The sequence below is a fragment of the Panthera pardus genome, unplaced genomic scaffold (genome assembly GCF_024362965.1).
Source record: "Panthera pardus isolate Hobbes unplaced genomic scaffold, ASM2436296v1 HiC_scaffold_13, whole genome shotgun sequence".
NCBI classification, from domain to species: domain Eukaryota; kingdom Metazoa; phylum Chordata; class Mammalia; order Carnivora; family Felidae; genus Panthera; species Panthera pardus.
In genome coordinates this window covers 169,219,375-169,235,428 of record NW_026526688.1, presented here as the reverse complement: position 1 = coordinate 169,235,428, position 16,054 = coordinate 169,219,375, and the positions used below count along the sequence as shown (strand labels likewise).

Here is a 16,054-nt window from a genome sequence, read left to right as displayed (position 1 = left end):
CGTTCTGAAGTTAAATCAATCTCATTAGCACTTGGTTATACAATAAGCCTTAGTAACATCATGGAAGTATAAATGTAATCTCTGATAAGCATATGTATTCAAAGTTAGAATGGAAAAAGTTTGTCAGTTACAAATACCTGAATCTTCTAATCAACTTCCAATTTGTACATGTGCAAAACACATTATTTCAAGTTTCAGAAATGGGCAGGTAGCTTAGTTTTGTGGCCTGGAGATTTGTGAAAATTGCTGAAACATACGGTCAATGATCAAATATTTTACAGATTCATTTTAATGTAACTTTGCAAGTTCTTCAATTCACTCAGTGGATTTTTTTTTCTCCCATAAAGGCTTATATTTTTTTCCCAACTGGAGAAATTTTTCAGTATTTATATTTTCGCTCTATTATATTCAACATATCATCTATCCAACATTTAACTTGGCTCTAGTAACTGCTAATTTGTAACTTATATATATATACATTTGAAACATAAATGGCTTATGAAATTTTAAAACATATCTTCCGACAATATAGAAGCATGGTGACAGATGTTAGGTGAACAATGCAGATTCCATACTTTGCCAGTAAAATGCATTAAAATATTACTGATCAATATGTCCAAGGCCATTCTCACATTAAAATGAGACTACCATTCTATCTTTTTTTTCACAAAGCAATTTTTCTAGGACTTTACATGGCTAGGAAGTTAAAAAGTTAAACGGCTGACTTCTATTTGAAGTGGGGCAAATAAAATATGCATCCGAATTCAGAACATTCTTAATCCCTTAAGACAGCTGTTACTGAAGCAGTTCTTAATAGTGTTATGAAAAAGCAGCAAGAAGTTTTACATAAGGGATCATGCTACATAATAAATATTTCAGCAAATTATGGTGACATCCAAACGCAAGCTACAGTCAGAGAGGCAAAGCAGGCTTTTTGATTAGTAAGTGGAAAGATGAAACAAGATGCATATCACAATACAGACACTGGTAGACGGCTGAACTTTACCACGGGAACATGCACTTTGCCACTAGTAACAAGTGGGATAAAAACTGATCCCAAAGCATGCGGTACAAAAGGTACAACATCCAGCTTTGTGCAGGGGGTCCTCTGTAAACCCTATACAAGCCCAAATTATAGTCATAATTGCTGAAGGGATTCTACAGAACTCACAGTAAGTTTCAAATATAAGAATAAGGCAAAATTTCAATGACTTCATTTCATGAAAAGCTTAACACTGTTCAAAACAGTATCCTGGAGAGGTATTAAATTCAGCCTCGGTATTTAGGCATGTTGTTAAATATGGATATATATTAATGATGCACAGGAAATTAAAATCTACCTTTACTGGCATGCCTCATGAACTCCTATTGAGAACAATAGGAGCTGAATCTTCCCACCTGAGGGACAAACAGCATCCAATGTTGCATTCATAAAAGGCCTTTAAAACATTTGTGAAATGTCTATCTCCAAGAAGTATAAACATTTTTGTGTTTTACAGGAAGAGACATAGAACTCAACCATCTTTGGGTGTAATTGTTCTCTGCTGTAGGGTGAGGATCCACATACACACATCCTGTACGACTCAGTGGTTCTAACCTTGAGGACAGGCTGATGAGATCTGCTGGGAGATGTTCCCCATTGGTCACTTTCACTATTTCCCCTACTGCCACCTACAGGTCCCAGTTTAAAATAATTGAAACGGAAAAAAAAAAAAAATGAAAAACAGAAAAAAGAAGAACCAAACAAATGGACAAAAGAGACAGAAAGTTTGAAATTATTATAGAAAATAATACATGTTAATAAAAATGTCTAATGTCCATTTTTTCAAAATTTATTTTGATCAGGTCTAAAGGCACAAGAAAATGTGAAATATTAAAGGTTTACTCAATTTGAAGCCCAATTTTCAATTTTTAATGTGGAAACTTTTGCTCCTTTTTTAAAGTTTATTCACAAGACTGTCTTCTCAAAAACAAAATTTTATATAGTTACTTTATCTTACAGATTTTCCTTTCTCCAATTCCTCACTCTCACGCCATCTAGTGTATGACCACTCCTACCCAAAAAGGAAAGAACTGTGGGAACAATTCTCTGAGAAACCAAGTATATTAGTCCTCTCCACCACCATCCCCAATACACTTAAAAAAAAAAGTATTAGAAATTTTCTGATTCCGAAACATTTTGAAAGTTAACTGCATACATATCATTACCTTTAATGCAAAGCTGTAAAGACATGGGTTTTAGAAGGCATAATTGCAGCCTTTTGAGTTGTTCAATAATTCATTAAGTCTTGGTGATGCATTGTCTTAAAAGGGTAATAAGCCTTTGAACCCAGGAGAAGTTTTTCAGAGAGGGTATGAAATAGACATGCCAGGAACCTGTGTGGACTTGAATTAACAGCTTGAGTTATTTTACTCTATATCTTACTTTCTAAACTTATATATGTATTTGTTATAAACTAAAACTTGTTTCTTCAAATGGAAGTGAAAAATCAATGAAACACCGTAACTTTCAACAATGTTCATGCTTTATTTTCAAACTACCTCAGAAAGGGTACACTATTAGTATTAATAATTGAAAATATTTGGAAATTAAAATGTTACAAACTGTTGTTTATGTTTACTGTTAAATAATGCTCATCTGCAGGTGAGAATCACCATGTCCTTATTCTGATAGTGGACAGTGTGGCATAATGAAGAGATCAGATTAATTAGGGATTAAATAGTCCCACCTTGACTTAGTCGTTAGGTAAAGTTAAATGGCAAAAAATAAGACTTGAAGTCAAAATTACGCTTTCTGTTCAATGAGGACACAAACTTCTACCTATTTGTTAAGGTTAATGTACATTCACAAGAGTAGTGCAAAACTTTTTGAGAAAAAACAACCCTGAAAGGTGGCACTTTGACACTGGGATATAAATACATAATGGAAGAGGCTTTATACTTTGAGTCCTACTAAATAACTAAATGCAATGAGTCACACAATCTTTTAAGAAGTAATAATCTTTGGAGGAAGTTAATCTCTGTGGCTGCTATAGTAAGATATAGAAACTACTGGGGCACCTGGCTGGCTTAGTTGGTGAAATATGAGACTTGATCTTGGAGTTGTGAGTTTGAGCCCTACGTTGGGTGTAGAGATTACTTAAAAATCTTTTTAAAAAAAAAGATAGAAACTATTTCCATCTACCGTATCTATAGTTATACTACAGTATCTGTGAGCCACCAGTGAGTGTTTTTAACGTTGAGGAAATAACTCCTGTAAAAATGCTCCAAACTTTAAAAAAATATGAGCATAGAGCTTTCTGGGAGTTTCTGGGGGTGGATAGAGGCTGATGAAAAGTATTTTTTAAAACTTTCAATTCAAAATTATGTATAAAGTCAGGGCACTATAGTCAAGTATCTTCATGCTTTGGAGCATACAAAAAATAAAAACTGTAATTAATGGTACACATACATGATATTCTCTATGGTAAATTATGTCTCTCTGATAGGTGTAATCAGGAAAACACGATTACTTTCTTAAATTGCTGGAATGCTGTATTATCACTTTGAACTTTGACCATTTAGATGGTCAGTCATCCATTACATTTATCAAACTTTTATTTAGTACCACCGAGTGCCCATTGTTCTGTTGGCTAGGCATTCTTACAACTTAAATAAAAACTCACTGAATCTAAAGAAGAAGGAGAATCAGGGAATATCAGAGTTTTGTCATCTACTCCTTCTTCCTCACTTTAAAAGATGTGAAATCAAGGCCTGGGAGATGAAGTCTTTTGTTCAAAATCACCAAGCCAGGGTAAGAATCCTGATTTCCTGTCTCCTAGGCAGAGTGTTCTCTAGTACCTTATGCCATCTGGTATGTTGAGGCAGTGACAGCAAGCTCAACCGTTAAACTCATTCTCACACAGCCACATGTGGACCAGTACCTCTACTTCAGTTTTAGAAACCGACCCTAATTAAAGCTATGAGCAAAGAAAAATTAGTAACGAAAAGGCTGATTTAGAAACCCATTAATTTTAATTTTTCCGGAAATAAAATCTATAGGTGACACAAAAATCTCCCAGCTATAAAGTATGAAAGTACAACTACCTACAGTACTTCAACTACCCATAGACTTATTTCTATAAGTATCTGGAGAACTTCTGGCTCGGTTAAGTGTCACTAACTTGTTATAAATCCAATCACTTTAAATAATGACCTGATTAAATAGATTTTGAAAAAAGGACACTGTCCATATTTATATGTGGATTTTACAAATAAAACTGTCCAAGGAAATGATGATAAACAACCTCTAAGATATTAAAAAACATTTTTCTTAATTTATATTAGGACCAGTTTTACAGTTTTTAAACCCCAAACCACTTGAAAACCGCATTCTTTAAAAGGTAACAGTGCCATATGTTCTGAATACTAATTCATGACTGTCTTAAATATGAATAAAACAAAAATTATCTAAATTCAGTCATGGAAAGAATTTAAAAGAGCAAAATACTTCAATTTTTTTGTTGTTGTTGTTGGAAGAGTATGGCGTTTCAAAAGGTATGACGACAAAAAAGAAATCATTCATCCATTTTCTTGCACTAATGTCCCATAAAGATCAAGAAAGTTTGGAGGGATATATTAATGCATCATAGAAGAATTTATCATGAACAAGGACTGCAAGATAAAAATCAATAGAACCCCATCCATGTATTATATAAAATAAACAACAGGAAATCTCATGAGTTAGTGGTCCACACACAAGGATCTGGATGTAGCCAGAGAGAGAGCAGACTTCTAATTGTAATGATAACTTTTGAATTACACAGGATAGTACCTATCACTTATTCTATATGGCAAATAAGAAAGAGTCCATTAAGTCCAATCAATTTTTTAATGTTTAATTCAAAATCATTAGAGAGGTTTGAAATTCTTCGTTTATTCCTTATTTCCTTGGAGAAATCACAAGGTCAATGCAGGGTAGAGAAACCATCCTCTACACTGTTTGAGCATCAGTAGGTAATCTCTACCTTGATGAGAGAAGTACAGTGTCAGCAGGTATATACTCTTTGCCTTTTATTATAACTATATCTCCAACATTTACCTGAAAGAAAACTGGGAATTGGTTAATTATCTGCATTGAAAGATAGTTACAAATATACAACCCACTGTATTTAAGCATAGAACACAGTAAAAAATGGTTACTGGCAAACAAGAACCACTTATCTTCACAAAATGGCATAAAATGATCTAGGAGTGAGGCCAAGGATGGGACAGTCCTTTAAAATATGAACACTGTATCTTTTTTTTCCAACTACAGGGCTTAGCTTAATAAATCCATCCATTTTATCCACTGACATCTCAATTTCTCACATTCTCTATGACATAAAAATAAAAAGGAGGAATTTACCAAAGGTGATCTTTACCCTGCTTAAGGAAATCTCAGTGCAACTGGAAAAGCTAACTACCATATATATGATCATTATTCCTCATGATGGTCCTATAAAATAGGTTTTGATTATAATTTACAGTTTAGAGAGGAAAAAAAAAGAGCCTTATTAGCTTCTAAGTTATTTCTCTAAGATCACAGTGAGAGGAAGAGGTTAGACTCAAACCCTTATCTGACTGGCTGCAAAGCTTGATTTTGCGTAAGTAAATATAGTAAACCTATGTTGTATTTTAAATTAAAAAAAAAAAAACAGCTTAATATCTTCCTGGCTTTTCTACCCAGTAGCATTTTTGTGAACATGTCCTAAAGACACATTAAAGATATAATAAGCCCAGAACCTTTCTAGAGGTGATTTAAGTGATAGGTGTGTCATAGAGTTTTGAGCAAACATTAGGACTCCAACTAAGTCACAACTGGACCAAGTTACACTGATAACCACTCTCATTAGATCACGAAAGTGCCCTGTTAGGAGCCAAATAAACCTCCAAATAAGCTTCAATATTTAATCAAGAGAAGAAAAGTCTTTTTTTGTTATTGTTAAAGCCTTTTTGTTCTTTCCTCTCTCAACTTTTCCTTGAACCCTAAAATAACACTTTATTGGATGGGGGGGGGGGGAGGAGAGAATTGTGTCCTCAGCAGGAATCACAATAAGAAATTATTGCAGAGACAGACCACTGTGGTTACTTTATATGCCGGGGGAGGAAATTAGGCAAGGTTGGAGGGGGTCTTCTCGTGTATGGTATGTATGTTGGCTATCCAGGTAGGGAAGCTCCAATTCAAGGGAGATTTTAGCTGAAATCTGGATGATTGGAAACGGACAAATTTCCAGGGACGTTGGAATCAAACACACCAACCCTCAAAAAAGGGGAAGTAACAAAACCCCAGCAAGTATAGGTGTAAACAGGCCTGTTATGTGTTGTGATTGTACTCTGATCGCACCCAAGATCAAGAAGTATAAGGTCAATGGAGCTACGGCATTTGGAGAGAATGTTACCCAGGCTACCATTTAAATGTTCTTTAATCTCCTATTGCATGTTAATGTTTGCTACCCAATCAGACTATATGCTTCATAAAATCGAATAGTTGTCCACATTATAGTGTAAGAGTTTAACAGTCAGACTTACAAAAATCCCTTACTGATCCCACTGCTTTTCCACATCTTTATTCATTGTTAAGACAAAAGCCAGGCTTGTGGTCATTCAACTGAGGACTGAAAGAAACTATTAGCACCTTACACGGTGGTATGAAGTAGTTAGTTACTCAGGGGCCTGTGAAAACCAAAGGCTCACCACCGAGAGCTAAAGCAGTTCTTGCAGTACTATGAGGACAGCAGGGAACTTACCTGCCCCCTCCTTTTGATGCCTGTTTTAGATCGCTTCTCAAACACGACCAAGCACCTCTCTTTCTTTTTTTGGTTTTGCATTCCTAAAGTGGCATTCCCCCTTTCCAGCCTAGTGTGTGCATAAGATTAATGGACAGAAGAGAAAGTCAAGTTGGTACAAATTGCTTGACCACATGTTCTCAGTGGAGGAACATCATGACAGAGCACTTAGTTCCTCAAATACTGATGTTAAGGAAATATTCAGGGCTTTAGACCATCACCTTGAGCCTTCTCAAGTCACTGACATTCATACCTACAACTGAGGATTATGTAAAAGAGTAAGTTTATCAAACTGTAATGGACTGATTTAGAATCTTTGTCCAATTAAAGACCCCAGCATATTAATATTTTTACTAAGAAATTTTTGGAGATATAAATTCTAAATCCAAACAAAAGCATTTCATGCTGGAAACTTCATGTCTTAAAGCAGCTTTAGGGAGTGACCTGTACACCTGCAAAGAGCCCACCACTCCATACTTCTCTACAAAGCCAGGAGAATGTGCTGAGTCTAAGATCCCTCCTAAATTCTCCACCTGCAACTATCTCCAAAACCTGTGAACAATTTCAGCTGCATCTCAATTTGAAGAACTAGACTTTGCGGTCAGGGCCATGGAAGGCAGTAGCTTACACGTCAAGAATGGAGATGCACTGCCTTGTATAGGGCTTTGTCACTGCAATACTTGCTTTGGAAGTCAGACAGTTTGTGCAACAGAGAAAAGTCTTCAGGGTAAAACTGGAGAGATGAACTATTAACGTCTGAGAGCTGAAGTGTGCCCATCTGTGAATGACTGGACGTATGCTGTGCAAAACTGTAGGTCCTCTGAGGACAATTAAAAGGTAGCTGCAGTAGCCACACATTTAGAAAAACAAAGAAATCAAGTCCTGAAAGAAAGCCCCATTAGCGCCGGTAAGGGTAATATGCTTATTGTATTACCCTGGCATGAGGATCAGACTCTTGGTTTCAGTTTATTGATTTTATTTTTAATTGTACAAAATGTGACATAAGCTAAAGAGAAGACTTGTCCCACAACCTGGCTAACCCAACAAGCAAGGCTGCTTGCCTGTCTACTCAGTGTTCAATAAACCATTTTTACATAGTTGACATCTTAGCATAAATGCCTCTGTTCTTCTCACCTATGATTATATTTCATGACACAGGGACCCTCATATGTCTTGCTTGCTGTTCATTGCTTGGCACATACACTCAATAAATATTTGCTGAATGAATGGTATAAAATCTTTCTATGATGCCACAGTATTTGAAATTACAGCTTTTACTTATCACAAAATATGCCAGAGTGTAGAATGTTGTAATTTAAAAAACATTTTCCCAGGGCACCTGGGTGGCTCAGTCAGTTGGGTGTCTGACTTTGGCTCAGGTCATGATCTCACAGTTCGTGGGTTTGAGCCCCATGTCGGGCTCTGTGCTGACAGCTCAGAGCCTGGATCCTGCTTCGGATTCTGTGTCTCCCTCTCTCTCTGCCCCTCCCCTGATCACTCTCTGTCTCTGTCTCTCAAAAATAAAGGTTAAAAAAAAAATTAAAAAACACCTTCCTTAATGGTGGATATCCACATTAGTCTACCTTTTCATCGTTATAAAAAATGTTACAATAAATATTTTTATGCATGTACAGGTTTTTTCCTCTACTTAATCATTATTTTCTCAGGTTAAATTCCCAGAATCCCCTTTTTATGATTCTCAATATGAAGACCTAAATTATTAATCCACAATAGTATGTGAATGAAATACTTCATAAAACAAAAAATCTTAAGTAAAGTAGAAGTATAGCAAATGAGACACCAATATTGCTTAAATTTGCAACTTTAATAACTAGGTTGAATATTACACTGAGTCTGGTTGCTTACTACAGATCTTCTTGCTTATTGCCAACTTTTATTTCCTATTTATATAACAATTTCAATCTTTTGTCCTATTTGGCACAACTATTTTTCCCTATTGTGCCTAATTATTTGTGCTTTTGCTGTGCATTTTTAAAAAAATTTATAGGATCAAATTCCAGACAGCTTGAGATCTTGCTCTTCTCCAAATATTTCTTAAAGTCTTTATTCTATTTGTATGTTTTTCAAGACCAACATTTTAACATTTAAGCCAGTTGGAATTTATTTTAGCATGGGATGTGACTTAGATATAAACTGCATTATTTCTTGAAACTTGCAAGTTGGTGATTTCCAACATCATTTATTAAATAATTATTTTATCAATGATTTTTTGCCCTCTTTATTAAATATTAAATGGGCTTTATTTCAGGGCATCCTTGTCCCTTTTCTTCTAGTCTATTTTACTCTATTTATCAATGCCTATTTTGGCAACAGAACAATACTATCTTAATAACTTCTGCTCTCCATTTTACTCATCCTTGCACACAGCTCATTTTCCCAAAATATTCTTCTATTTTCTTGACTGTTTCTTTTTGAAATTAAGATGAATAATTTAGTCAACTCTTGAGGAAAAAATAATAATTTCCCTGGGATTATATTACACCAATACTTTGGAACAACTGGTACTTTTGGTTTTGCTAGGAATTTGACATAATTGCCCATTTATGTCAATCCTTAACACCTAAAAAGCTTTGATGTTGTCTTTACAAAGGTCATATACATACCTTAAATTTATTTGTAAGCATCTCACATGCCACTGGGAATGAGATCTTTCATTGTATTTTTCTAATTTGATATCTCCAACAAAAGAAATGCTGTTAATTTTTGAGTATTTATCTTGAATTCATCATTGAGCCAACTTTTAAAAATTCTAGCTAATTAAGTATCTAATACAAATTATTAAGTAACATCAGTTCATGCTGGCTGGGTAACTTTTGGCAACACTTTAAATTTTATTCCTCTGCTTCTGTAAGTGGGATGCGCAGGGAGGGTGTGGCACTGATCCCCAAGACAACAAAGAATGCTAACATTATGGGTAATCATGGGCTGCTGATTTCCTGTCTGTGAAAAACTGAGTTACAGTAATTCACTCAATCTTGAAATAATGAAAAAAAAAAGACATCAGTAAAATAAGACATTGTAATAGGCTAATTTTAGAGGAAAGTCATGCATGCTTATCTCCTGACTTTATGACTGCTTACTTTGGATAAGATGGTAAGAAACTGATATATCAATTTATTAAGAAACGTGTCTAAGCTAATTACTATGACAAACCTAGTAAATGATACACATTTATAATACAATTCAATTCGTCATACTTGATTACATCCTACCAATCTTCTAAAATGTTTAAATCCACAAGTGCCAAAGAAGAGCAAAAGGAAACTTCTTTTGAAGCAATTTTTTGAGCTTTTTCATTTTTTTATTGTGCTTCTCTGAGCGGTGACTATGAAAGGACTAAGGAAAGCACAGTCAAGGTATTTTCCTCTTTGTTACTTTTATGTCAAAGACCAGAGAGAGTAGTGAGTTTTTAAACACGCAGGAAGGGAGATGTCAATCTTTATTTTGGCCACTGATTTAAAATGAGAAAAATGCAATCAACTGAGAGGGAATTTGTTCCCTGCAGGGACACAAGGTGACTATGAACATCACAGGGCAGAATTAAGGGAATGGCCTTCAAGCTGCTGGGAAATACTGGAAGGCAAGTAACCAGCTGAGTGGGACACCTAAGCTGTTCCTAGCAATCTCAGAAAACAAAATCCCCCAGGTAGAGTGGCTTTGCCTCCAAAAGTCTTTCACCAAGTTATAAAGGTTCTTTGCTTGCGAATAGAGTTAGACTCTAGTTAGACTAGAGTTAATGGTCTCCCAGGACTAAGGGAGAACTAGTAACAATTGCTTACCTTTTGAAACTGAGGTCTTAAAAGCACTTAGATAACACATGTTAAATGATGACTCAACTCACTAACTGCCATGTTACACGTCCTGTGAGCGTGTTAACCTCTCGAGACTATGGAATTGATTTCCAGTTCATTAGAAAATGATGTTTAGGTTAGTAAGTTTTTTTTTTTTTTTTTTTTTAAGGAACTCTAATTCTTAGTTTTGCTTGGACAGTAGATGATTAAAGCAAAAAGTTTCAACACAAAACAGTTCATGGTTAAATGAAATCTATGAAAAACAGTACTCAAAATATACTATGAAAAACAAAGAATTCCAAATATTACTTTTCAAGTCTTTCTAGCATATTTCAGAATTAAATGAGAGTGACTAAAGACTCCATGTATGTTTACAACATTAATTACTAAACAGCTTTCGTATCAGAATTCATGACATTTGTTTACATCACACACAAAAATTGTATCTATTAGAGTACACATCGATGCACTTCTTCTGGAACAAAATAAAAATCAATGCGTACCTTTTCCCAGTGCACAATTTCCCAAGCACCATTTCTCAAAACTGGAAAAAGAAAAGGTGACATTTTTAGAAACATTTTTACTACTTATTAAAAGCCTGCTTCTGAGGAAATGATCATTTTAAATGGACAGCTTCAAAAAATGAACCAGCAGCAATTTTTATAGATTTAAAAATTAATTATGACAGCAAAGATGCTATAAAATTTCACACAGAATTAAAAAAACAACCCATGCACATTTTAGATCCCACAATAAAACATTACTAGCAGAGGGTAATCTCACTGGTGCTCAGGGGCTTTCTTGAGCACAAAGAAGAATTACAGGCCACGGCTGGAGGAGAAAGCCACACAGATGATGTGAAAAGGGAGTGGCAAGCTAAAAGAGCATTTCAGAAGCCATACAGTAGCAATGTTTAAAAAAAAAAAAAGAAAGGTTTACAGGCACAGAAGAAACAGATTTCACATTGGTTAGTAAAAATTTAACACATAAACAGATAAAGAATTTGCGCCTTTAGTTTTCTAATAGGGCAAAACTGCGTAAGTTTCTATATTTGGTTTACTGAGAAGAAATGAAAGAAGAGGCTACTATTAAATTATGATAGAGGGATACTTTATTAGTGTCTTATTATTGCTTCACAGCAGTAATGTTGCTCAGTACATCTTTTTTCATCCCCAGTATGTGTCTGTGGCATAATATTGAATATACCAATAGACACTAAAAGATAAAATAAAAAAAAAAAACAGTAAAGATAATAATGCAAGGTAGAAAGTACAGCACTTAGTACTTAAGGAATAGGTCAAGGTCAGTCAACAAATTATCCCCACAGTAAACTGCATGAGGGCAAAGCCAGTATTTGCACCATTTAATAATATTCCCTGGAAACAGCACAGTTCCTGGTGCAAAGGAGCTACTCAGTAAATATATGCAGGAGAAATAATTGATAGGTACAAAACTTTAGATTCAGATTCTTTTGATGTTAGAAAAGTTGAAACCTGAGCCCTCTGAGGTAAATCACAATGATAATAACCTCCAAAATGTTAAACAGCAAAAACAGCATTAGTCACATACCAACAGGTCTTGCAGTCAGTATTACGATATAAATTAGTTTAATGTAAATACAATCTTTTTTGCTTTTCAAAATTCCCTGAACACAAGGCTGTGTCTTATTCATTTTCTCATGGTACCTCACAGCACTCCTAGTAAGACACTCAAATGTTTGTTAAAGAAATGAATAAGTCCAACAACGAATATCCTACAGTGCATTTTGGTGAATCCACTTCATTAAATTAAAACAATAATAATTCCACGTTGAAGAGCTAACACTAAAATATTTCCAGTACAATTTCTGTAACTATATGACCAAGTTAAAGTTCCAATTTTTGCAATATCGTACAGTTATGGGTCAAGGATCTGAACCTCAGGCATCCAAAAGTGATCACTACATTCTAAAACAGAACTCTAATGCCCGCAGAGTTTATCAAACTGATCCCAGGACTACACCTGCTCCTTAATGCTGTTCCCTGAGTACAAGAGGGTCAGGGCATGAGACAGAGTAAAAGGCCACGGGTACAGATGTCGTCTGTCGCTGCTTAGCAGTGTCTTTCTCACAATTAGTTGTTACAAAGAATAAAGAATAAATGAGAGGGCTCTGCCTTTTAATGGCTTAATCCAGTAGCTACAATATAGTAAGTACACTTCTCAACAAAGACAGCTGGCCAAGTGCTGCTCAAATCAACTATAACTAAGATTAACTGACACTGCATAATGGGGTCAAATTTGCAGTATTTTAAATTAGAAAAATATTATTCAACAGCAGCCAGAGTCCTTTACTGCCATTTAGTTTCTTCTGATCCTATCTCATATATTCTCTCAATTGCAGTACTTAGGTTTTTAAAAAAAATCAGTGCCCAATATTTCTAGAATTGAAATTTGGCATGAAAATGAAGACTTCAGCTTATCTGGAAAGCTCAGAAGGTCACTCAATTCCCGTCTAAGCCTCGAACAGAGCAGTGGCCACCTTTCTCCATGGGGCTCACCGCATTCATGGTTTCCTGTGTTCTCATACCCAGCCTGCTTCCCTTATTTAGGGCAACTGCCTGGCTCATGCCTACGAGGTCTTCTTTTATTAACTGAGGTATAACAAAATGTACAGATCTTAAGTGTTCAATGAGTTTTGAAAACTGTAAACACCTGTGAATCTACCACTCATCACAACATGTAAAACTTCAGAAAGATCCCTCACGCTCTTTTACAATCCATCCCTCCATCTCTAGAGGCAAATATAAATTAGTCACCATAGATTAGTCTTACATTTCGTATACATGGACTCATACAGTATGTGTGTACCTGAGATTCTGTCTATCTGTAAGTGACGAATCATTAAATTCTACACCTGAAACTAATATTATACTGTATGTTAACTAACTGCAATTTAAATAAAAATCTGGAGAAAGAAAACATATATTTCTCCTTAAGGTGAAAATTAAAAAAAAAAAAGATTTTACATTTTCCTAATTAAAGTAACGTGGTGCTGTACTAGATAGATTTCTAGACTCTGTATTTATTTTACTGATCAATTTGCATATCTTCACAATACATGCCATCTTGATTATTGTAACTTTATGGCAAGTTTTGACATCAAGTAAATCTTCTCTTTTGTTCTTTTTTTATGTAGTTTTGGCTATTCTATGTCCTTTGCATTTCCACATAAATTTTAGAATCAAATCATTAATTCTTAAAACAATACCTCCTGAGATTTTTGATGTGGGGCTTGAGTCTTTCAATCCCTGGACAACCTCTATCTCTGTATTTATTTACATCTTCATTAATTTTTCTCAGATTTGTTTTTGTAGGTTACTGTATAGGAGTCTTTCATTAGATTTATCTATTGATATTTGATAACTTTTTCTTATATTGTAAATGGTATATTTACTTCATTTCCCACTGGTCACTGGTAGTCTATAGAAATGAATTAAACTTTCATACAATGACCTTGCTATCTGGTAATTTTGTTAAATTTACTTATTAATTTAGATAAGGTTTTCTCACTGTTTTTGTAGCAATACTTTTAAGAAACTTAAATTCTCCTGATTAGTGATGCTATATTGTTGTTTGAGGTGGTTTTATTGTTCTCATATGCCTCACTGTTCATCTCTTTATTTTTAAAATCTCTTCTGCTCTTATGTAAAAAAAAAAAAAAAAAATCACTGAAAATTAGGAAGACGTTTTACTACTAAAAATTTCCTGTTGATTCTATGTCTTGAGCATCTCCAATTCGGCATCTCCTCCACCATCACCAACACCAGCACCCCTACTTGAAGCAACCATCATGTGCCCCCAGCTAGAGATCTGCATTAGCCTCACCATTAGTTTCCCACATTCATTCCTGATCTCGTTCAAATTTAGTGTCTATAGCATAGCTATAATAACTATATGTAATGATTATCTATATTTGTACAACTATGGATTATTATGTATCAGTCCACATATCCTTACATACACACAAATATATATATTTATATATATAAGCGATATATATATTATGTTATTTATATATTATATATTATATATATATTTTATATATTATATATTTATATATTATATATTTACATATATATTTTATATATTTATATATATTTATATGTATATTATATACATATAAAATATGTATATATATACATATATATGCAATATAATATAAATTATAATATAAATATATTATATATATTTATATGTATATTATATACATATAAATATACATATAAATATATATAAAATATACATATATAATATACATATAAACGATGAGGTCACCCCTTGCTCAAAACTCTTCAACTGGCTCCCCTTGGTTCATAAAACAAGTCCAAACATCTAGAAGGCCTTTGATTAACAGCTCCTGTCTAGTCTACCACCACCTCCCATAGCTCCCTCTGCCCCTCATACCCTGCGGTGAAAGCAACATGCTGTTTCCTGCCTCAAATCCTTTGCACATTTCCATGACTGGAACCTTCTTTCCCTCCATCCTCACCTAGATAACTCCTACATAAGTTCCAGATCTCAGCTTTAACACAACTTTTCAAGGGACACTTCATGACACCCACTCCTTTACCACTCCCCTCAAGTCCAAATAAGCTTCCCGCACTTTTCCTTCAGAGTATTAAGGCAGTTCTACTATGTATTTAGTTGAGAGACAATTTATGTAAGGGCCATCTCCTGCCCAAGGCTGTAAGAGCTGTGACAATGGGAACATTTTCTATTCTGTTCACTGCTGAATACCCCGTGTTACAAAAGAGTGATACAAAGGCACTCAGTGAATACTTGCTGGATGGAAAGCTGGATTCACTAATGTGTTTGGGACCATATGAAGCCTCAGTAATGGTTACATAGATTTACTAAAGATACAACCCTGACTCCCCAGTAAGTCCCATGTTAAAAACAACAGATACACAATGTTTACAAAAGAGCTATATGACAAAACAAGTTGGTAATTCCTCAGAAAGTTAAGCACATAGCTACCATATGACTCAGAAATTCCACACCTAAGTATGTACCTAAGAGAACTGAAAACATATGTTCACATAAAAGCTTGTACACAAATGTTTATTGTAGCATTATTCATTCATAATACCCAAAAAGTAGAAACAACCCAAATGCCCATAAATTAATGAATGGTTGAATGAAATGGGGCACATCCACATGATGGAATATTATTGAGCCATAGAAAGGAATGAAATGCTGATACATGCTACAGCAAAATGAATCCTGAAGTATGCTAAATGGAAGCCAGACATAAAAGGCCACATATTGTATGATCTGATTTGTATAAAATGCCAAGAATAGATAAATCCATAGATACAGAATGTAGATTAGTGGATGTTGGAGGCTTGTGGAAGAGAGGAGTGGGGATTTAATGCCTATATGTATGGAGTTTCTTTT

At 34.6% G+C, this 16,054-nt stretch overlaps 1 protein-coding gene across 7 annotated transcripts in view; it reads right to left on the bottom strand.

Moving 5' to 3' along the window:
- ATP8A1 (ATPase phospholipid transporting 8A1) overlaps window positions 1-16,054 on the bottom strand; it is a 231,874-nt gene that overhangs the window by 160,482 nt on the left and 55,338 nt on the right. For 4 of the 7 annotated variants that reach the window (XM_019413074.2, XM_019413084.2, XM_019413061.2 and 1 more), the window contains exons 6-7: window positions 11,122-11,162; window positions 5,007-5,080 (exon numbers count right to left, since the gene is read on the bottom strand). In XM_019413074.2, coding sequence (XP_019268619.1) covers window positions 5,007-5,080; window positions 11,122-11,162 — 115 coding nt within the window. The other 3 variants (XM_019413067.2, XM_019413094.2, XM_019413103.2) reach the window with 3 other exon arrangements.